The sequence below is a fragment of the Columba livia genome, chromosome 11 (assembly GCF_036013475.1).
Source record: "Columba livia isolate bColLiv1 breed racing homer chromosome 11, bColLiv1.pat.W.v2, whole genome shotgun sequence".
NCBI classification, from domain to species: Eukaryota; Metazoa; Chordata; class Aves; order Columbiformes; family Columbidae; genus Columba; species Columba livia.
The window spans coordinates 17,198,556-17,221,404 of NC_088612.1; the positions used below are offsets into that span (position 1 = coordinate 17,198,556).

Sequence of the window (22,849 nt, forward strand, 5' to 3'; positions counted from 1 at the left end):
GAGTAAAATGAAGTTATACTGAGGTATGATTTTTATATGTGGGGGGTTTTTTGTTTGTTTGTTTTTTCAAAAGCCTTAGAAATGCCGGATGTGGTAAGTTTCTTTGAAAACAAAATAAAATGAGTGTCACAGGCGTACTCTTAATTATATTAAGGTCCAGAATGAGAATTCCACAAGCAGTGCCCATTAGGTTGATTTACTGTTATACTACCCCTTCATCCCATTGCTATTGGTGCAAAGAATAATGGCTGAAACACTACACTGCTGCTTTACAGTACTACACAACCAAGTCCATAACCAAGGTGAACATCCCTCTGCCCCAGTATGAAGTCATGGCTGCAGAATTCATTCACTGAAGCTGTCTTAGCCCTCATACAGTTTCTGGCACATGAAAGACAAGAAATAAAGCAAGGCTTATTTCTTCACTGGAAATCCATTGCCAGATAGCTGTTTGAAGGAAACTGTAAATGTACATCTCAAACGAGCAAAACAGGAACAAGGCAGTAGAGAATCCTGTAACGGGAAAACTAAATAAGCAAAGAGATAACAATCAAACTTTCTTTTTCCATGTGTTCTAAGCATCATTTAATTTTCAGTAACTTTTCCAAGGCAAATGACCTGCAGCATTACAGATATCCTAGAGATGCACCTTAAGAACCATTATACAGCCCAGCAAACAAGTCTCACTTCAGACCAAAACTTCAAAAAGTTTTTCCTCCACCACACATAGTCACCTGTCACTGGTTCTGAGCTTGGCTTCTGTCCAAACAAGCCTAATTTACACCATAATTTTGTTACAATAAAAAAACAGAACAAAAACGCCATCACACACCCTACATGAACCAGGCTAACTGCACTGAAATCAACTGTTTTAAACTATAACTGAAAGCTTATAAAAATTGTAATGACCTAGATCAAAAGTTTAAGTTTCCTAAGTTCAATTGTTTCCTAGGGACATGAATTATTTCCTGCTCAAGAGATTCTCATTTCTCAAACTAGTCAAAACGCAGTATACCATAAAAGGACAGCAGAAACTGAAATAAAAGCATTATTGTTGAAGTAAAAATTTACAAACATACCACTCTGCTTAAAGTTTCCTTCAACCTGTCACATGCACCTCTGAAACACATTATTAAATACCCACTAGTGAAGCTCTAAAATCAAGATAACATTAGTCTCACCCAATCCAGTTTCTACCTTTGGTCCTGTTCCCCCAGAGCATTAAGAAAAAAAAAAAAAGGAAAAAAAGACATACCAGATTATCAAATTCCCCATTTCCAATGGAAGCTGACTGGATAAATGAATAGTAAACAAAACAAAGAATGTTTCTTTCAAGCATCAGAGGAAAAAGGCTTTTCAAAGGACTGCAGACACTTGAAAACAACAACATTTATTAAGTCAATCACAAAACAGGACTTGTCTTTCATAGCATAGTCTAAATCCTCCAATTCCAAAGGAAATTTGTGTTATTAACTCAGTACCTTTTTCTGCTGCTTTCCGCAAGGCTTCCTCAATTCTCAACAGTTCCTTTTGTTTATTATCCTGCAAGTATTTTTCTTCCTTCTCTGCATCGTATTTAATGCCTGTAAGCAAAGTTGGAACAGCTTTAATCCTAAATTTCAAGTTACTTAAATGCATAACCAAGCAGTGCACACCATATTCAATATTATGTTGCTAAACACCTTGTGATAAAGGCTTTTCTAGGTTTAATTGCCAAAAGTTGCACCCAGGCTCTGAACTTGATATTTTTACACAGTAAAGTGCAAAACAATCATACCAACATTTAAGCATTTCTTCACAGGAGAACCTTTCCATGAAAATATATATCCTTAACTGTGGTCTGTGCAATATAATGCAGGTTTGTAAGTTCTACTACACATATATTTGATGCTCTAGAAACTTGCACATTTTTTTAATATACCAGAGATTCTGATTTTAGTGCCAGAATTAGGTTACGGTTGGACTCAATGATCTTGAGGGTCTCTTCCAACCAAAATGGTTCTATGATTTCAGAGAAAACCAATCGGATTCTCTGATCCTCTTTTCTCTCTCTAAAAGCAGCTCTAGTTGAATTAATATTTTCGGTTGTTGTCAGTTAGAAACAGACAAACTATATCATGCAAATGCTAAAACCATGCCAGAATAGTGGATTCAGGATAGGCTCGCTTCAGAAGAAACTTGGCCGTTGAACTGAAATTGGAATGGATAGAACCAAGGATTTCCATAAAAGCAACAGGTGTTTTCTCCCACCCTTCTTCCACTACCTTTCCAGCATTTGTCTAGAAGTCTCCCTCAGGGAACACAATGTAAAAATGGCAACTTACATTAACTACTTGTTATCATATACACAGTTACATGGTATCCTTAGATATTCTTCTCTTCATTATTTAATGAAGTGTTGTTGAAGAGTTTACGTACTTGCTCCAGGAACTATTAGAAGATACAAGCCTTCTAGGGTTGCAACAACTGCCTCGCCATAGAGATTCTTCCAAGGAATCTTCAGAGTAAGTTTATCTAAACAAAACAGATACAGTTACATCAAAACAAAAATCTACACTGTGCTTAGTTCAAACAATGCCTTAGGCATCAAAAAGCATTAGTATCTTCATGGCCTAAACACATATGAAGGAGAGATTGTATGGGTCTAAACATTTTTATAAAGCCTTTGAAGCCACAAAATAAATGCAGAGAAAATATAAGCCACAGATCTAGGCAAGAAGACGCAACTTGAGTCAAAAGATTTCAGATCTAAACCTGAGATCATGACTGGAATTCAATTCACTGGGATGAATGCAATTTTCCCAGTGAAGTAGAAGAAGAAATACAACACACATTGCTCTCCAACAAATGTTTCATGTGAAAAAGCAATTTTGGCCACTAGGGAAAGGAATTAATATATCTATCTATCTTGGAGCTCTTAAACCCTTGGCATGTTTGCAAGTTTCAGGGATTCTGTTTAAACTCTTCATATACCAAATCTGTCCTTTAAAGAGCCACACACATTCTGCCTACACTGAACAGCTCCCTTGATCATCCATGTGTCTGGGAAGAACCTCTCAGACAAGTTTTTCATACCAGCTTGTATGTATGATCATCCAGGGCAGTCACATTAGATTCCTCTGCTAGTTTTAACAGCAAGTACAATTACACAGATCACTTAAGAAAGCTTGACCAAAAAAAAAAAAAAAAAAAAAAAAAAAAAAAAAAAAAAGAGATTCAGAGGCAAGACTGACCTTAAAGCTTGTACTAAAATTTCCATTTCAGTACTTACACTAAACCAAAAACTTACCTATCTGACCAACTTTAATTCTAAAAGGTACATCCAGTTCACTCTGTAAATTAAAAAGAAAAAAAAGGTATTAAACATATTCATGTATTTCAAAGATAAGCTGGTTTATACAGCAAAATTATCTTTACTTCTGTTAAAACTATTTTTCCAGAACTGAAGTTCCAGAACAGAAACAGTTCTCCATACGACAGTGATTGAATTATTTAGCAATACTCCCATGAACTCAGGAATCCATAAATATGGTTAGGCTTTTAGAAAGCCTTAAAACAAAGCATTTACACATTTCTGGCAATTCTCTCCTACACATATGATAATGTCTCCCTCCAAAGGTTACTAAAAAGTAACATTTATCTATATACAAGAATTTAGAATTTCTGGATAATGACATGGGTACTTAATGTAAGCTTTTTCTTGGTTTTCCTTCAGTCCAGCATTTGAATAACCATATCTACACTCAGAGAGTACACATCTGAAAAACGTCTTCCCTGCCAGATTTAAATACGCACAGAAAATCCTAAACACAAGTTTCAATCCCATCAACCAATGCAGAAGGATGAACTTTTTCCCTGTTTATCCCCACACAAACAACTGAGAAATGAACCACTATCTTTCAGAAGATTTCAATTAGATCAATCAATTTGCAGGTCTCAGGCCTTGGAAAAAAACATTTATTCAACCAAAGCTGAAAACAAAAAAAAAGTAGGTCTACACAAATCCATTAGAGCTAGCACATCATTCAGAAACAAAAAACATCTACTGCATGGACATAAAACTGATATAAAAACCCTATGACTTAACTAAAGTATGATTATACAGCAGTAGTCACAGCAGAAACTAAATCCTAAGGTGTACTGGATGACCAAAACCGTAACAGAATCCTCAAATGCTAGGACTGGTTGTATATGCATGTACGCATAAAACACTAGGACACTTATTTAAAACCCTACTGATAACTTCTCAGAAGTTATTCTTCTCTTCTGAAGGAGTACACTTACCTTTTCACCCATAACTTCTTTTCTTTCTCTTCCAGTAACATGAGCAAAATCGAAAGTAGTTAACAAGGGACTTACTTCCAATAACCAGTAAAGAAGGCATACTGGGTAACATGAGACTATAGTAATATTTTATCCTATGACTGAGCCTTTAGGCCCATAAAAACAATTTTAAAAGTATTAGAATACTTACTAATGCATTCTCCTTTATCTGTAAGTTGTCAAGTGCCACATCACCTATTTAGAAGAAAAGGAGAAGTACAGAACAAGTGACTTCAACTACTACAGAAGCTGGAACGCAGAACACAACTACAACCCTTCCCAGTACAGACGGATGAAATCTGAAAACCTTACTCCAGTTACAGGATAGCACAAGAGATGTCTAATTTTTAAGAGGCATTAAACACTGATTATTCAGACAAGATTTAAAGGTATAAGAGATTACAGAAATATCACTAACTTGGACATCTATGTATTTCTACTCTCTTAAATACACATATGGTAACACTAAATCTTTCTTATTATTCATTTTGTTGTGAACCATAATTATAGTTCTATCAAGGTAGGGTAGACTACAAAAATCCTATCATGTTTTTAATGACTTTACATAACAGAAAAATCATGAATCATAGAGCCATAAAAACACTTGTGTATTTGCACAAACACGTTAACTTTTAATGACACAGACAACCTAATAGGATTTCCAAAGGGAATGCTGGTACACAGCATTATACCTGAGGAAAGCACATATACCTCTTCATATTTCAATGACAGATTCGCTACAGCTACGTTATATTTTTAATATAGGTATTAATAACATATAAGTATTAAAATATTACTACCATGGCAAAAGCAACATTTAGGAAAGAGGAGTTTCATCCCTTATGTATGGGATAAACAGCCAGCCTTCCAAAAAAGCCAGCCTTCTTTAGACAGTCCTATTTTTTACACGCCTACAGGGTATATATTAATGTATCCACTGAGAATAGCTAGTCCACGTTGTTGGGCTATCACTTGTTTAATGCACATGATTTACACCAATAAATTAGCAGGTGACAGACACAGCCCATCAACTGCTCCACAAACAAGGCTTCCCCTCTTCCTGGGGCATGGGCCGCCACCCCACGGGCAGACCCGACAACACACTCGTGCTTCCACCCGTGTTCTCCCAACCAGAAGAGCATCAGCCCCGCGGGGCAGCTGCCACAGCTGGGCACACAGGTGCCCGCGCCTCGCGTGGAACAGACCCTCACTTTGCTCCTTCTGCCCCCACAACGCGCGGCCCCGCCACTGCGCGGGGACCTCACAAACAAGCCCCGCCGCACGGCGGCAACAGCCGGAGCCTCCGCCCGCCGCCGCGGGGAGCCGCAGCCCCGCAGACCGACCGACCGCCCCGCCCGGGGACGGGGGCGGGCATGGTGGCAAGGAACGTGAGGGGATCACAGACCACGGGCACAGTCATGGGGGAGGCGGGTCCGCAGCCACAGACTGACTGACTCACAGACTGAGCGCCCCTCTCGGTGGGGAAAGGGGGGCCGGTCCGCGCGCGGCTCCGCGGCTCGCGCTCTCCTCACAGGGGCCGCAGCCCCACAGCCCGCCCGCCCCTCAGAGGAGACAGCGGCCCCACCGCCCGGAGACCCCGCACGGGGGAACCGCAACCAACGAGACCCGCTCCCCGCCGCGAGGAAGCGCTCGGCCCCGGTGAGAGCTGCAGCCCCGCAGCGCCGCGGAGATGGGGCGAGAGAGGAAAGGGGCTCCTTACCCCCCCATATGCCCAGCTTGAGCTGAGACTTGTTCAGGTTCTCCACATAGTCGCCCAGAAAGCGGTTCAGCAGATCCGCCACCACCGACTCCAGCACCATGGCGGAGAAGCCCCCGCTGCCGGGGAGGGGAGAGCAGCGCCGGGGCACGCGGATCAACCGGCGCCGGGCGCGTCCCCGCCAGTCAGGTGACAGGGCGGGGGCGGTGCATGACGGAGTCGCGCGCCTCCTGGCGGCGGGCCCGCGGGAGGGGCGGGAGGCGAATGCCTCGGAGCGGCTGCGCGGCCGCCCCCGGGCACAGGCGGACCCGTGGGCGCGTTTCCCGAGGCCGGGGACCCAGGTGGAGGAGAGGCCGGGGTCGGGGGGCCCGGCCCGGCCCGGGCTGGGCGAGCCGGTGGCGTCTCAGAGCCGCGGCGGCAGACAGGCGCGGGGCGGGGCGGAGATCCGCGGGCTCCTCGCGCGGGGCGCGGCCGCCGCGTGCTGAGCGCAGCCGCCACAACCTCCCGGTGCCTCAGCAGCACCCGGTGCCGCCGCACAGCGCGGGCACGGCGGGCGGCGCGCGGCCTGCTGTCCCCCACGCGCCCCCCCCGGCTTTCCCGCCGAAAGCTGCGTTTGCACCCGAGGTGCAGCCCAAGAGCTCGGGTGCGCAAGGGCTGGGCTGCAGTGCGGGTGTGCCCGCTTGCCTGCTCGCCTCCTCATTTAAGATGTATGTGCGTGCTGAACGCGGCATCCAGGGTGTTTGCACCGGGTCAGCTGGAATTAAACAACCTGGCTTGTGCTAATGGTTCCTAAGAAAACTAATTTCTGTTAATCCAGCCGTTCAAGTGACAGGAAAACTCACAGACAAAGGGAACACAAGAATGTCGGTGGTAAAACTCAGATTTTTCAGAGTTAGTAGCACTGCAGCAGAAGCTCATGCTGCTCTGTGTGGTGAACCTGCCGCTAGCAATGGCAACATCTCAAATATTGGATGGAATAATCTCAAACCAGTTATGTAAAGTTGTTCTGAACTCATGGAAGCTCTGTGATTCATGGAAGAACAGCACTTTGAAGCTCCAAAGGACACATACAGTCAAAAAATGTGTTGTAGAGAAAAGAAACAAATATTAGCGACAGCATTTAATCGCAAAAATACATCAAGACCACATGAATGTGATCAAGGATAAGACAAATATTGCTTTAAACAGTACACAAATATATTGTGGAGTTTAGAACAAGAAGATGTTACAAAACCACAAATAGTTTAAGGAAAAAAAATAAGTAAACTGATAAAGGAAAGGTCCATCAGTGACTGTTACATCTCTGGTTCTGCTAGAGCCTGTTTTTCAGACTTGCAAGCTCCCTCATGCTGTAGTTGAGCTAAATCCAAAGAGCTCTGCTTGGGTATCTTTTGACTTTAAATAAAGAGAGGACACATACGTAAGATCACACTCATCCAAATAACTGTGTCAAATGCATTTTCAGTTTGTTAAATATGTGATAAAACAACAGAGTCCAGTCCAGAGCATGCAAGCAGCACAAGAAGATCATTTAGCACCTTTTTTTCACATTGTAAGGGTCTAATGCCATGTGTACCCCATTACTGTACATATAAGCCTGCATTTCCTGCAGACATTTACATTATCGCAGGTTGAATGGATAAGTCAGAGCCTTATACTACAAAGACCGAAGTTCAGGCCTGCAGTGGTTGTTAAACATGATGGTCAGGATGCAGGTTTGATTAGGGAAATCACATTATTGGGTGCTGGAGAAGCACAGGAACACTGGGGAGGTTCACAATGAAAAGTCTCCCTTTGCGCCCTTCCATAGGATGCCACACTTCCATAAGCACCACGAGCAATTACTATGATACATCAGTGCCCACTGGAAGCCTTTTCCCTCCCACATACTGTGGCAGTTCTTGCACAAGCACTGTCAGATGCGTTATCAGTAGTCACAGTGTACTCAAATCATCTGAGCGTGCTGCATTCTAGCCCTTCTGCAAAAGTCTATGCCTGAACGTGGATAAACGAGTTTTCTGTTGAGTTGTTAGTGCTGTTTTTGTTCTTCATGAGAACTGTAGCTGTGGCAACCCAGGGGCAAATTCAAGGACTAAAGCCTCTCTAATAAGTCATTACAGAAGGAAGGGGTAGAAGGGAATTGTGAGTGCCAGGTACCAACCCACACAACTTCTGCATGGCTGCGGAATTCAGCACACCAAGGAGTAATGCCAGGTTGTTTCCTGCAAGACAGGAGTTTTTGTTTATTGCCAACAGAGCACACTTTTGCCCCAGTAAATGAGAATAATGGAATGAGAAGGGACCAGGTATTATTAAAAGTTTTTACAGTTTTAAGTCAGAGCTAAACACCAAAATCAACTCCAAATCCTCTTATTTCTCATATCCCGATAAGAACTGTCAGGCTCTAAAGATCAGTGCAGTTGTGTGTATCCCTACAGCCAAGGTCTCTATATATAATCTACCTGTATCCTATATGTATTCTAGCTAGTGATGTTTGTCAGTAATGTTTGTCACAGATTCAAACTTAAATTTCTTTCCATAAGAAGAGGTTGCACTGATTCCTAGAATAAAGTGTTTCCTGCAATACCTGAGCAATATTAATTAATTTTATTGAGCAAGTGCTTTTGTGCCATTTTTTCTTGTGTTCCCAAGTCAAATTCATTCTTTCACATTTTTTTTAACCTTAAGTAATATGTTAGTACAACTTAGCTTTCATAATGCCTCAGAAGTTCTTCACCACATAATTGATTTCTGCATATCTTAGTGTTCAAAATAGTCAAAAATTACTGCATTCTCATTTTGTGGTCTAGGTATCTTCAGACAGGCATTACCTAATAAGGTAAACTATAGACATTGGCAATTTATATTTTATTTGTTTACTTCTTTTGTGCAGTGTTGGCTGTTCAAAGCCATTCCTGTCATAAGGAAGTAGCAATGCAAGAAAACTACAGGAAATTGTGGATGGAGCTCCTGCTGCCATTCTATTAGGTAACAACTTTCATTTGTGATTTTTTTTATGAAGTTTTAAGACTTCAGTTTATTATGCTTTTGTATATACAAACCACAGCTGAATAACTAAAGTTTGAGCAAAAGTACTGGCTAATCAGTGGCAGCTCATGCTCTTGGTATATGTAAATGTAACAACTACCATGCAAATCAATGGCATTAAATGTTCTCTACAAAAATTATGCAATATAGTCAGGATTATATAGTCTTTTGCTACTTCAGTTTTCATAATGGTCATAAAAATATCTGCACAGAAAAAAATTAATCACAACTAAAAAGGGTGTTGAAAAACATAAGAAAAAAGCTTGTATGTGGTTAAATTATTTCTCAAGCGTTTACCTAAAGAACTTGAACAATTCCATGCATTTTTAAAATCACCTTGTTATAGCATATATTTGAGTAAATGAAATTTGTACTGCTCTCTACAGGCATGCAACAAACATAAATAAATGTCCTAGTGGATAAAAACAAACAAACAAACAAACAACACTCCTGAAGTAACATGATTTCACATGGAACGAACCCCAGCAAGCCACATCTGTGTCATATATCCTGTTTCAGTAAAACCTACACAGATTGTTTTCAAAATGAAAGGAAAATGGAATGGAATAAAAGGAAAATCTGTGAAGGCAGCAGTTTTAATACATATTTTATCAACAATGTGTGTGGTTACTTTAAGTACTGAAATATTACTTCGAAATAAAGATACATATTTTTGCGCCTCTGTTAGAAAATAATCCTTTGTTAGCCTTCCCGAGCCTTCCTTGCTGATAGGATGCCACTTAGACATGACATGAATGCAGCTCTGTCTGTTGGTAGGTACCATTCCTTTTGCGTTCTCAGTGAAAAAGGTGAAAAGTCAAAAATAAGGGGCAAGGAAAGGGGAAAAAACAACCCCCCAAAAAACACCTCGTACACAGTTGCATGACGTACAAATTCTGTATCTAGAAGAACAGATACAGAACAAACAAATTTTGGTATTTACTTACCGTTCATTGAATACTCATGTAATGTTCATTCACCTCAGCGAAAAACCCATCCATTCTGCCCATTTTTTCCAAATAGCAACATTGAATAGACAGGACTGGTTTGATAAATATGAATGGAATCAGTAGTTTCACTCAGCTGAAAGTCATCAATAAACATGTTAGGTTGATATATAGAGGTTTCTTGTGTATTATTGTAGCCTTTCATTAAAGAAGAGGATTTGATGATCCATCACTGCATAATAATTTACAAAAAGAAAAACAAATTCAACACTAATACTTAATTTTGTGGTTTTACTATTTATGTGGCAAAATTTGCCCAAAGCTCTTAGGGAAGCCTTTACAAAAAATGAAGCCTAAAAAAACCACAGGAAATCTGCGTTGAAAGTATCAGTTAAAGCTTCGGGTTTATGAATAGATATACACATAAATAACAGTCACAACAAATACTTGTTCAGTGTTGTCTGTTAGACAATCTTGCTTGCATAAATAAATAATGGAGTAAATGTAACGCTAATTTGAGGTGGGTACATGAACTGATAGCTCAATAACCAGGCTTTCTTCTCTTATTTTACGGCATTAATATTACAAAATCTCCAGCTCCTACCATCTGACTGTTGGCAAGTGAGCAGATGGCAAATTTTATCAGTGTACCTCACTAAATCGAGGGTATGCCTATTAGCAGTTGGGAAATCAGCCAGATAATGTGGCATCAACTCTCATCACAGAGCCTCCAGGGACGAGAGGACTTTGTGATGAGTTGCATCAGGTTGCCAAGAGCTGTGTGTGGACAAGTTTTGAAAAATCTCCAAAAGTGGTTATGCCACAGCCTCTCTGAGCAACCTGTTCTTTATCCTCTCGGATTACGAGGGGTGTTTTATTCCTTTCAGCTACTGATAATTTCCCTTGCTGCAATTTTTGATTGTTACAGTCTCAAAAGTAACTGTCTATTTAAGACACGTATTTTTGGAATTAACAGATGAAAGAGATCAGTATCGATGATTTTTGCCATATTGCCTTTTCTAAAGAAAAGTTCAGTATTCTGTGGAAATAATAGTGTTAGATATTGGTTTTAATTTTATTTACTTTTTGATTTTTGTATATAGTAACTTCATTTTTCACTGTTTTAAAGTTTTTTCTAAGTAGTTACCAGAAGATTTCATTAATGCTGAATGCATTTGCAGAAAAAAAGGGAAAACAAAAGGTGTCTCAACAATTACATCAGATAGTAAAATAACCACCCAAATTACATTGCAAGAACTAGAATAGCAGCTAAATTCTATCATAAGAGGAATCTAACTTAATTTTTCATGAGGGTTTTATTTGATGGTATTTCTGAGAATCGTAGCTTTTTTCTTGAGTAACTGCTATTACTTAGCAGTTAGAAAACTGCAAGTAGTAATTATTACCATCATTCTTAGAATTTTTTACAATGCTTATCTCAGTCACCTTAGCCAGAAACAAAACTAATAGACTAAGATATATTAAGATGTCTGAAGCACTAAGAACATACCAACACACAGCAATCTGCTTTCTTCTTTCCCCTGTGACAGCTGGAGTCTCGCAGTTCTCAGTGGGGAAACATGAAGAACTCACATCTGCAAAAAACATGATATCGTTTCAGTGTGTGTCTTCTCTCTCTGTGATGGAATAATAAAATATAAATACTTGCCAGGCACTAATATGTAAGAACTAAGTGATATACAAACAGAGGCGCGTCAGTATATGAAGTCAGTCTTAACTTCAGCTACTAACACCAAGGCACAGTCATACTACAAAAGGACAAAGTTGATCTTTATTCATAAAAATAACTTCAGTCATCTGGAGAAGCCCTATTTTTGTTTCTCAGGATAATTTTAAACCGGATATGTTGTCTAAATTCTGACACAATTATTTTTTTTTTCCCTATAAAAAAATGCCACATCTGTTTCTAAGTAAATAAACATGCACCCTTACCCATTATCCTCAAAGACAAACCGTGTATAAAATGATCCTCTCTGGCTACTGTGAACAAGTTTTCAGTGAAATCTAGTAAAAAAATTACATTCCTGCTGACTGTTCCTTGTTACAAGCCTACACCCAAAGCTTTTCATAGCTTTCATATGTGAGTACAACAAACAAGGACAGCATAGTGTAGATACCACATGGTAAGAAATAATGTTATATCCACAAATGGGGATAGCTCCATAGACAATCTATGGCAGGTGGTTTTCAAGGGAGTTTGAAGGATCATTTCCTTTATCTACTGAACCTCATCTGCATCTAAGAAATGTATTAATTAGAATCTGCATTTCTGCATGAAATTTCTAAGCCAAGAGGCTTAGTCTGTCTGATCAGTATTGATCACATGCATGTCATACCAGCTGAGATTTGAAACATAAATTACGTTGCTATCTTTTATCCTGAGCCAGGAAATCTTCAAAAGCTAGCTAAGTTCTATCAGAAGAGGAATCTAACTTAATTTTTCATGAGGGCTTTATTTGATGATATTTCTGAGAATCGTAGCTTTTTTCTTCAGTGATGTGCTGTGAAGATGAAAAAGCTGCTAGCTATGTAAGAAAACTGGTTGAAATAAAAATGCACTGGTCTTAATGAATATGTTGCCTTTGAGTGAGGAAGGAAGCAATAATAGTCTAGACTGGACAAAACACATTTGCTTTTAAATAATTAGTGTAATTTCATTCACTTGATAAGAACTTGAACTTGTTCATTGTGAAAGCACATGTAAGTATCTATTCATCCAAAGCCAAGCCATTTCACTTCTTAAAAATTTCGGTCATTTGCACACTCACTTGGAGATCGGAACAGTCCTCCAGCAAAACCCACTAAGTCACACACAACAGAATAGTTTGTGATAAATTTTCTGAGTAGCTTTTCTGAAAAAGTACTGACCGATATTGAAGAAGAAATGGGATGCTGAATGGTAGAACAATCACTTATTCATTATCAGCCAAATTTGATTTGGAAACAGGTAAGAACTGCAGGACATTGCACAGTCCTTGTCCACTAACAGAGTTCGTGAATTCTCAGATGTGGAGGTCAGCCTTTAAATAATATGGTAAAGAAAAATTCCAAATGTCACACTTGCTATGGACTCAAAAATAAAATCACAAGAGTTCCTTTCATCTCACAGAAGTCACCCTTCCTCCAGACAGTGCTGAACCACACAGCGTTGCTTTAGTTAACAAAAAAACCTAAGGAACAGGAAATACGGAATGTTCACTGTACCTAAAAAAAGTTCAAGGGTCTCAATTTTTCATAAACTGTATCATAGTCTGAAATTATTGACTTGTGAGCCTCTGTTCCTTCCACTAAAACCCCCAGGTTCATCTTCTAATATTTACTTTTGTACATATCTCATCATCTGTAATGTATAAAAATGTCAAACTTCTGAAATTCTGACTTTTTCATACTTCGTGGCACGGTACAAATTATATTTGTCACACGAAAATCTATGTGCAGTATTCAGTTAAATGTAACAGGCTGCTAGATCAAAGCTCTTGATATTAACTTCACCTAAAAAAGAGTAGTCCCACCACAAGGCTCTAATTGTTTCACTCACTCTGACCATTCGCATAGTCAATACCAATACTGTTTTATAAAATCCAAGGGAGAAAAAACAACCCAGACACATAACGAACCATTGTTAAAATCCATGGCAAGTGGCAAGCCCTGCCTCAGAACTACCAGATCTGATGAATTATTGGAACGAAGGCTAAGGTGGGACAGAGCCAGCCTTCACGTTCCATCTTTATTACATGCCTTCAGCACCACACTACATCACTCTGGCCAGAGAAAACCCAGGAAACCATCTCTGCTGCTCTGCTCCCTGCCTTCATCCTCAGCAGCAGAAGGATGCCTTATTTGCTACAGCTCTCCTACAAATTAGTACTGCATCCTTCTCCTTGTCCAACATCATGATAGGGATAAAAAGCTTTTCATAAAAAGAGAAATAAACCCCAAAGAATCAAGTTCTTTGGCAACATCCGATTCAAGTGGATTTTTTTGGCAGTTCTAGCTGTATTCCTGTTTTCTTCAGTAAGGAGAGAATTGCCCCCGAAGCCTCTTGCAACCCGCTTAGGAAGCAGTAAAGGCAACCTGGCTCAGACCACATAATTTGTTAACTATTTGTAGAAAATATTGGGAAACACAAACCCTTCATTTTCAGCATATTCCTCAACCCTAAACACCAGCATTCAATAATAAATCTATTTATAGATTTAGCCTCATTTCACAAGCTTGCCTTTCTCATGAAACATTAATCCTCTGAATAGTCAGCATACGTGACTTGGAAAGGCTGATGCTTACGGATATAAATTGTATTTTGAGTAGTTGTACATATTGTAAGCTGTCCCTTATCAAAAGGAAGTAAAAGCTGTTTAATAATTCCTAATAAAAATAATAGCATAATAGCTACCTTTTACAGGTGATTTGGTTTTTTAGGTGAAAGGTTGCACTTGACAGATGAGAAAAAATTAAGAGCCTCTGCTTACTGTGCTTCTATGTCTTTGTTTTTGACAGCAGTGAGCCATATGTACTTTTTTCCCCTGTTGTTACTATAACAAAGAAGCACTCTGTTAAATATGAAGCACGCACATGAATTAAGCATTCACATGTTGTGCTGCTGGAGCCTCTGCAAATCAGAATACCTGAATGATGAATCACTTGGTTTATGCATTTTGAACAATTCAAAGTAGCAATCCTGAACTACAGACACACATCAGTGGGTTAACTGCCTGGGCACAGGATCCCTTTCAATTCCTCTGCTAGATCAAAAACCTCTCATGTTCAAACATTTCTCTCTTTTAATCTCAGTTTAAAAATAATTTAAAATACTGAAGTAAGTGGTTTTGCTCCAGCTGAAGTCTCTAAACGGTAAACTCCAGCACATCTTACAGCTTGCCTGCCCATGTTGCCCTAATTCAGCTCATTCACCTTTATATAATAGCAAATTCTGTTCTGGTTAGATACCCAAGTATTTTGTCCCACTACAACTCTGAGAAACAGACAATCCTTGTCATTTCAAATTTTAAAAAAAAATTCTCTTGTCTAAAATGCACCAGATAAGATCTACACTGGGTTTAAACTAGACACTCATCTCTTTCAAAAGCATATTCCCCATTAAATGGGCAGTGATTAGTAAAAATAGAACAGCGAGTCCTCACTGTAAAAACCGAGGACTGACTAACATGTAAGATAGCTCCTGGTCCTCTGAACTGAAGCAAAATGTCTTGTGGTCTCTCCTGGAGAAGCTGGAGTCAGCATGGAAACAGCAGCCGCCCAGTAAAACCAGCTTGTGAGCTGGTGACCCCCCTGGTGAGACTGTGCTGTCCAGCGGGGAGCACAGGGTAGTTGGGCACTATTGCCCACGTAACACACGTTCTCTGTAGTTTTTCACTTTATGAGAAGAGAGATGATATAGGCACAACAAATACTTGCTGTTACAGGAACTAGAAGATCAGGTCCTCCCATATCCAGTGTTTTAGTGTAATAGCACAAGAGTAACATGCAAACCATGACTGTGGTCTTGAAATTGTCTGATCTGCAACGAAAATTCTTCCCTGTAGAGGCTGCAGGGCCTGTGAAACTAATACTTGCTATCAGAAGATTCCCAGGGCGAAAACTGGGATCTTGAGATTTTTGCATACAAAGTACAGAGCCAGGGAGTATATGCAGCTTTGATGAGCTCAATTTTGATAGCGTCCTACTTCTGAAACTTGTCACCAGCGTGAAAGGGAACCCACCTCCAGTTTCTAACAGGCTTTAGAAAGATCCTTCCACTATCCTAGATTTCATATGAACACTCTATGTATACCTCTGCTATTAAAATAGTCAAATCTGAAAATGAAGTTAGTTCTCTTGAGAACAATATTTGAAATCAGAGGATTCATAACCATTTCCATGACAACAATTTGACCCATAACCACATCAGATTTAACCTACTTTGAAAATACACAGTTTTGAGAAAAGCTATTTTAAATTGAAACACTCTCCAAGGTAGAGCTATCCAGAACTAAACGCAAATGTTTTTTAAGGTAGTAGGCACTGAAGCTTCCTGTCATCCAAATCCTTGAACTATTGTCAGCATTTGTCAACATAGGTATTGTCTGATAGAAGTGACATCACCTGATTTCCGATTTCATTATGACAAGACAGTCTGTGGGAACAGATGTATTTCTTGCCTAATGCCCTCAGTCAGCTGCTTTTACCACTGAGGTAAAAGTTATGCAGGAAGGAAAACAGTGAGCAGATGGGTATGTTTACTGGGGAGTTAAACTGTGTGCAGAAGCACCACTTACAGTGTTTCTGGGAATTGGTGTAGTCACGAAAGGATAAAAGCATATTATAATTAATAACGGCATCAGTCAGCTCAATCAGAAATCAGCTTTTCAGGCTGTGATTGGAAAAATAAAATTTTTCCAATTTTTGTCTTATATTTAATGTTATTAAGTTGTGTAAAAATATTTCTTTTAACTGACAAAATATTTTGAAATCACTTTTTTTTTCTGAAAAAAAAAAGCACTAATGATATATGACCACACAATGTTAGACTAGGATATAAAATAAGTCAAACTCCAAAATACAACCCATTTACATACTACAAAGACAAGAGATGGCACTTAGAAAGATACACTTCCAACGTATTATAATTTCTTTTCTTTATGAAAGAAAATGAATATTCAGGTTACTCAGAAACCGGAAAACTTTATTCAGGTTACTCAGAAACCAGAAAACTTCAGTGAATGCAAAAGAATTATGTTGAAAAATACATTTGGCACATAAATTATTATGTTCTCAGATGAATTTAAAAAAAAATGAATAAAATATTTCTAGTTGTATGATTCTCAGTACCTAACCTAAAAAAACAAAGGGATCCTTTCTGAGATGTTCTTCTTTAGCATAGAGTGATGAAGATCAGCTCTGAACAGGACTGAAGTTTAAAGGTTTCCTGCTTGAAGAGGACAGGGTCACCCAGGTTGTGTCCAAGGTGCTCAGCCAACTTGACTGTCAGCCAGTGCAGAAGATCAGGCAGCACTGGTTTGAAGAGAAACTCCATCATTAGCTGAAAAGCAAACCCCGGCTCATAATCCTGCTGTTTAAATTGAGATCAAAAAAGAGCCATCTGAAAGTAGGCCGTATTGACCTAAGGCTAGTCCTAAGTCTGGTCCAGAAATTAACCTTGTTGCAAAACCCTTGGCAAGCTTTGTACTCATATGGGTAAAGGTGAGTAATAAATAAGGTGGGTAAACAATAGCTCTGCAACTGCAATAAAATTTTCAGGAGGAAGTGTTGAGGCAGAAAACAGCAAAGGGGCTGCTGAGATGTCTGTCGTCCCCAGGAGTAGCTGAACAGGTTCCGTCCTGTCCTCCGGGAAATGTCCCATGTTCGGTGACCCCAGCAATCCCCAGGTTGCTCAAGCCCTCTGTCACAGATAGGCCTTTACTGAAAGGAAACAACTCCCCTTTCAAACACACCTGATGTAAAATTAACAAATAGCAATTCTTGTCTTTGTCAGGCACACACTTTGATTACACACCGTACTAAACTTTATGGCTTCGTAAACTGGTGAACTAAGCCAACGTGATTGGTCACACATGATCTCATCTCGACTGTCATTTTAGTTTAGTTCATTTCAAGTTTACGGTAGTTGAGCCTCTGTGATGTGTTTCTGTGATGTTAATATTTACCTTTCTCATTTAAAATAATAAAATAAGAAAAAGCACATAGAACTAGATTACACCTTCCTGTTTAAAGCCCCTCCTGGGTCTCTCATAACACAAGATTTCTAAAAGCAAAGGACTTTATCAGAGTAGGTCACCCCTTGTCAAGAAAGGTGAATTAAAATGCATCCGATAGCATGATCAGAGGATAGGTGAGCTTATTTTAAAGGAGAGAAATAGAAGAGCTTGGTTTTATTAGCCTGGCAAATTGAAGGATGAGATTTCCTTTGCATCTGTCACAAATATTGTGAAGGGAAAAGAATTAGTCAGGCCAATGCTGGTAGAGATTGACCCTGGCTGAAGATCAGGAACATACTCAGCTAAAGAGTGAGGCTCTGGACAAGCTCTATAATAGGACAAGACCTAGAAACCTGCAAACATGGGAGTGCTCAACAACCCAGTTCCTAATGTTTATACTTCTGGTGTTTCTGAAGAGCAGTTTCTCCTTAGCAATGTATTTTTCCTCCATTGATTGTATCTGTGTTGTGCATCTGGTATTCTGATTTGCAATTTTTACAGCCACAAATTCCCCTGGAAATACCACATGAATTGCCATGCTTTTTAATTAACTTGAATTAAAAATTTAAATGCCTTGCTCTGTGACCAAGAAAGATTAAAAACTGTTTCTTTTCACAGGAAGCGAATCAAAGCTGTTTATGAAAGAAAGGGAATATTTCCTGAATGGTTCAAGTGCGTAGCAACGTCATGTAATTCATAATGTAAGTGCAATTTATGAACATTCCTCTTATCCTGAAGGTTGGCAGGAACTGTACTTCACTGGAAATTGGTAAGAAATGTGCAACTACTACGAATGGAACCATGTTTGGAACCAGTTCGTTTAAAAAGAGGCAGTGTTTAGACTAACCAGTGAGTAAGATTTTTAAGTGGCATGACTGACATGATACGTCTTAAAAGTAAGATATTTTTACGTGTTTTCAATACAGAAGGATGACCACAAGTGCCAGATGTGCTGTCTAATCATTTTTGGCCAAAGAGCACAGGCACAGAACAGCCATGAGGCATGACAGAGAATGGAACATGATAATTGCATGCTATCTGCTGCCCAGTCTTCAGCTGAGCACTGAGCATTGTGTGATCCTGACAATTTCACGTAGTTAGTTTATAGACACCTTTCAAAAGTCAGTGCCTCTAGATACTACCATTTGAGACAGACCCTCTGACCAAGTCCCTAGAAATAAAGACTCTACTTGACCTCCTCCTCCACTCTACAGCCCAACCCGTTTGTAAAGGTTTCATCAATCATCTTGTAAATACTATTTCCTCAATGACCCTCTGCCAGATTTTTTACTTTAGATACACTGACAGGTTTTATGCGAGTTCTCTTTTTTGGGGAAGTCAATTCTAAATGCAAACCCTCTGCTCTTCTCTTTTCTTGTGATTTGGATGTGATTTTTTCTGGAATATGCCTGTTCACTTCAACGAGGCTCCCTTTCCTGTTTGGCCACACCACCTTCTCTCCTTTTGAAAGCATGTTAGACAGGGGTGCGTGCTTCCAAGTCTCTGACAAGAGTTCTTTGAGTGCTCTCTGCACAGGTTAAATTAGATGTCCTTTTAGCATTCGTCTGCTGTCTTGTATTACTATAGTGAATTTGTTTTTTCCTCCTATGAGGTTAATATTTGAGTACATGATGTTCTCTACTGCAAATCACAACTATTCATTCACTATTACGTATCTTGCACACTCGTCAGGAGTATGGCAGGACTGAATTCTCATGCTGTGTATCTCTGGCAAGCTGAAGAATGAAGCAATTACTCTGCCCTGTGTCCCAGCATGACATTAACTTAACGTGTCCAGGCAGTCCGAGTTTCTCAGTCTCACATCTGTTATCGTTTCATGTTCACCATTCAGATTTCATGGCAGATGATATTACCTCAACCCCCACATGTCAAACACAGCATTTCAATTTGTAGGATTTCAGTGCTGACATACTTAGCAATTAAAAAAAAAAAAAGCTAGCCAGAAACCACAAGCCACACACACAAGAAAAAAGAAGCCCACAAGACTTACCAGTTTGAATAACATGAATTTAGAGTGTCAAGTATTTGGCACAGATTCTTCTTACATACTCATCAATTCCTAAGAGGTTTGAGACACCCTCTGATTGCCTTTCCTTCACTGTGAGCCCAGGTTGGTCCCTAAGTTGCAGTGTTTAGTCATGAAAACTTTGTTCTCTGCTCCATTAGGAATGCTAAATGTGCACTTTACTGAAAGATACTTATAAATAATTCTTGATAATGCAAACAGAAACTGTGCAGAACCAGGTTTTTTTTAGACACTGATAAATAAGGCTGTCTCAATATTATGCAATTGAGAGAATTTATTTTGGCCTTTGCTAATGATGCTCTAAAATGTTTTCTGTGCAGTCATACCTAACCCAAGCTATGGGCTTTTATTTCTCAGCTCTGTGCCAGTACAACAATGCGTCAGATTTCCCAGACTGACCTGCTCAGGACACAGCCGTGGAAATGCAGACTTTGTGGTGGTGTCTCCACTGTTACCCTCCTCCTTTTGGCTCAGTTCTCCGTAATCTCGGGCTCTGTTTTGCACCTCACAGCAGCAAAATCCTCACTCAGGCCTCTGAGAAAACAGCTAAGTTGTGAGAAAGAGCTGTGAGACAGTATGCCTGCTAGAGCCAGACAAAACACAAAGGAGAAAAGCCACAGGCAGAGGCAAGATTGTTGAGATGGGGGAGGTCATTTGCTCCAAAGGCATAAAGCCCTAAGGAAAATAAAAAAAGAAAACAGGGAATCAAGGATGGGAACTCAGCAACTCAGAGTATGACCCTGTCCCAGTTGTCCACCCCTCACCGCCAGGTCCCTGCCAGCTCACCTTAGCCTGGGAACTTGTGAGTCCTGGCTATCAACTGTGTGCATAAGACAACAAAGAATTGCTTTGTACCTCAAAGGTGTGTACGTTCTGCTTGCAACATCTCTCTGCATGTGCTCAGAGCTCCCAAAGCCAAATGACAGAGAAGAAAGAGGGCACATCCAGTGTGCCAAAACCACCAGCATGAAGAGACTGCCTGATGACATGTCCTTCTCTGAATGATGGCTCATACTCTACATACAAGCAAGGAAAATAAACTTGTTGCTTTGTTACATGCAGACAAATTACCACACGATGTGAAAAGCAAAATCTGTTCACTTGTAGCAAGTGTTGGGGGGAAGAAAGAAACCACACACACTTGCCTCCTCCCTGCCCTCCCACCAGCATCTGATCACCGTTCACACCTATTTTTATCTGAGTATCAAGCTTTATGGGTAACCAGTTTATTAGGGCCACTGCCAGGGAGACACCCCATCCTCAGAGCTGGCAGCACAGGATGTGGAAGCACAGCCCAGGAATCCTACAGGTGCTCAGCAGTCACAAGGTTAGACTGACAGCTGCTCTTTTGAATTGTGATACAGCTTTTTAAAGAGTAGCACTCTTATTTGCCTCCTTTGTCTGTAAGGCTCCTTAACCTACCTGTGTGGCTGTGGAAAGTTTGTCACATTTATCCACAAGCCAAAAGGAAGCAGAGATTGATCTTTAATGTTAGACAGAATCTGAATCACTGTCTAAACCAACATAAACTACCTACTCTGTAATGTCTCAGTAAATTAGTTTTAGCTTTTCATGGCATGAGGAAGTAGCAAATGAGCTTAGAAAGAGGCAGCTGAAAATAAGGCACTGGCAAAATTAAACTATTTGTTTAACATAGTAGAGAGGAAAATTCAAGAAATACTGGCAGCAATAACAATCATTTTTCCCTCACTTTCTTCCATAATTTGGATTTGAAAAATGTAAATGAAAGCAATGAACGCCTGCAGCTAACATGCAAATAGGTAGTGTTTGTCAGATTATCTCTAAGTGACTTAACCCAGCCTGCCTTCCCCTACCTGTGCCCAGCACTTTGACCGGCCATTTCCCTCTCTCAGTACCCTTCAGAAATAAGTTGGTAAACTTCTGCTCCGAGAAAAGATCTGGATGTTTCCTGCTGTGGTAGGAATTGTGCTATGGTTAATATTACTCTTCTGAAATAGCTTGTTTAAAACTTAACTTTGAGAAAGGATACATTAGAAAAATAAATAAATTCTATTGACGTAGGAGATTTTGTCCCCGAAACCAATAAACTGGTTTTGCTGCTTGAGGAACCACTGGTATTGTTTTGTTTCCTTACTTTGACTCTTGTAGCTACGGTCCCTCCCAGATCTCCATTGCTTTGCCTCTTCTCCTGTTTGGCTCTCTTCCCTGTTCCTCTTTTCCTTTGTTTTCTCAGAGCCCCAGTTTGTTGAGCTGTTTTCCTGCTGGCTCCTTGGCCAGCTGGGCTGGTCTCCAGCAGCCACCACCATCTTCCTAGTGTCATCACCCACTTGTTCCAAGAGCTGCCATGTCCTGCTGGCTCCCTCAAGTCACCCCTCCCTCCCCTCGGCCTTCACTCCTCCTTCTTCTCACCCGTCCATTCCGTTCTAGCAGGAAGATCACTGTGAGCATAAAAAGACAAGCTCTGTGCTGGGGCCAGGACAGCTTTGATGAAGAAAGTCTGGCCTTTCTTGAATTAATGGGCTGAATCAGGCTTAATTACTCATTAGAGTGCATCCACAGCTTGATCAAAACCAAGAAAAACTAATTTCATCAAGCATGCACAAAACAGAAAAGACATACTGAGATTTTAGCAACTAAGATCTAAGTCTTCGTGGACCATGTGCCAATTACAATTCAAAGGTTTCTAGCTTGCATGAGAACACCAAGAAGTCTATCCCTGCTGCATGAGCCATGCAAATGCTGTATTTGAATCATTTTTCCAGGCCTTTGGAGACAAGAATTAAAAACCAAGATCTCATTCCTAAACTTCATCCTTAAAGAAGGATGTGCCTTTTGATCAATGTTTCTCACTAAAATACAGCCTGAAGTTAATATTCAGGGTAGAAAACATGAGGTCAAGTGCTTATAAATTGACAAAGTTACAAATGACTGAAATCCAGCTCTAATGACAAGAAGTGTCAAACAGCCTGAATAACTGGCATTATGAGCTTCATTTATAATTAGCTGCCTGACTTTTCTGGTATCTATGCATTACATGTACTGCTTTGGA

General features: G+C 40.0%; 2 protein-coding genes and 1 long non-coding RNA gene across 18 annotated transcripts in view; 1 reads left to right on the plus strand and 2 right to left on the minus strand.

Moving 5' to 3' along the window:
* Positions 1 to 6,215, minus strand: part of VPS13C (vacuolar protein sorting 13 homolog C) — an 89,847-nt gene extending 83,632 nt beyond the window's left edge. For all 5 annotated transcript variants that reach the window (XM_065076149.1, XM_065076147.1, XM_065076150.1 and 2 more), the window contains exons 1-5: positions 6,044 to 6,215; positions 4,475 to 4,518; positions 3,290 to 3,332; positions 2,419 to 2,514; positions 1,482 to 1,583 (exon numbers count right to left, since the gene is read on the minus strand). In XM_065076149.1, coding sequence (XP_064932221.1) covers positions 1,482 to 1,583; positions 2,419 to 2,514; positions 3,290 to 3,332; positions 4,475 to 4,518; positions 6,044 to 6,143 — 385 coding nt within the window. In that variant the 5' untranslated portion in view covers positions 6,144 to 6,215. The remainder of the gene's footprint in view (positions 1 to 1,481; positions 1,584 to 2,418; positions 2,515 to 3,289; positions 3,333 to 4,474; positions 4,519 to 6,043) is intronic.
* LOC110357764 (uncharacterized) lies at positions 5,681 to 21,908 on the plus strand. 2 transcript variants are annotated; one of them, XR_010475274.1, is made up of 4 exons: positions 5,681 to 5,982; positions 8,934 to 9,028; positions 18,390 to 18,472; positions 20,176 to 21,908. It is a non-coding gene; the product is annotated as an uncharacterized LOC110357764 (long non-coding RNA). The 2 variants fall into 2 exon arrangements; XR_010475273.1 differs by lacking the exon at positions 5,681 to 5,982 and adding an exon at positions 6,060 to 6,229.
* LOC110357763 (C2 calcium-dependent domain-containing protein 4C-like) overlaps positions 7,146 to 22,849 on the minus strand; it is a 66,576-nt gene continuing 50,872 nt past the window's right edge. For 3 of the 11 annotated variants that reach the window (XR_010475263.1, XR_010475265.1, XR_002411586.2), the window contains 2 exons: positions 11,546 to 11,630; positions 7,146 to 10,171 (listed from right to left, as the gene is read on the minus strand). The gene's annotated coding sequence lies outside the window, so the exon portion shown is untranslated. Of the gene's footprint in view, positions 11,631 to 20,217; positions 20,365 to 21,934; positions 22,455 to 22,849 lie in introns of those variants that run through there. The other 8 variants (XR_010475270.1, XR_010475269.1, XR_010475268.1 and 5 more) reach the window with 6 other exon arrangements.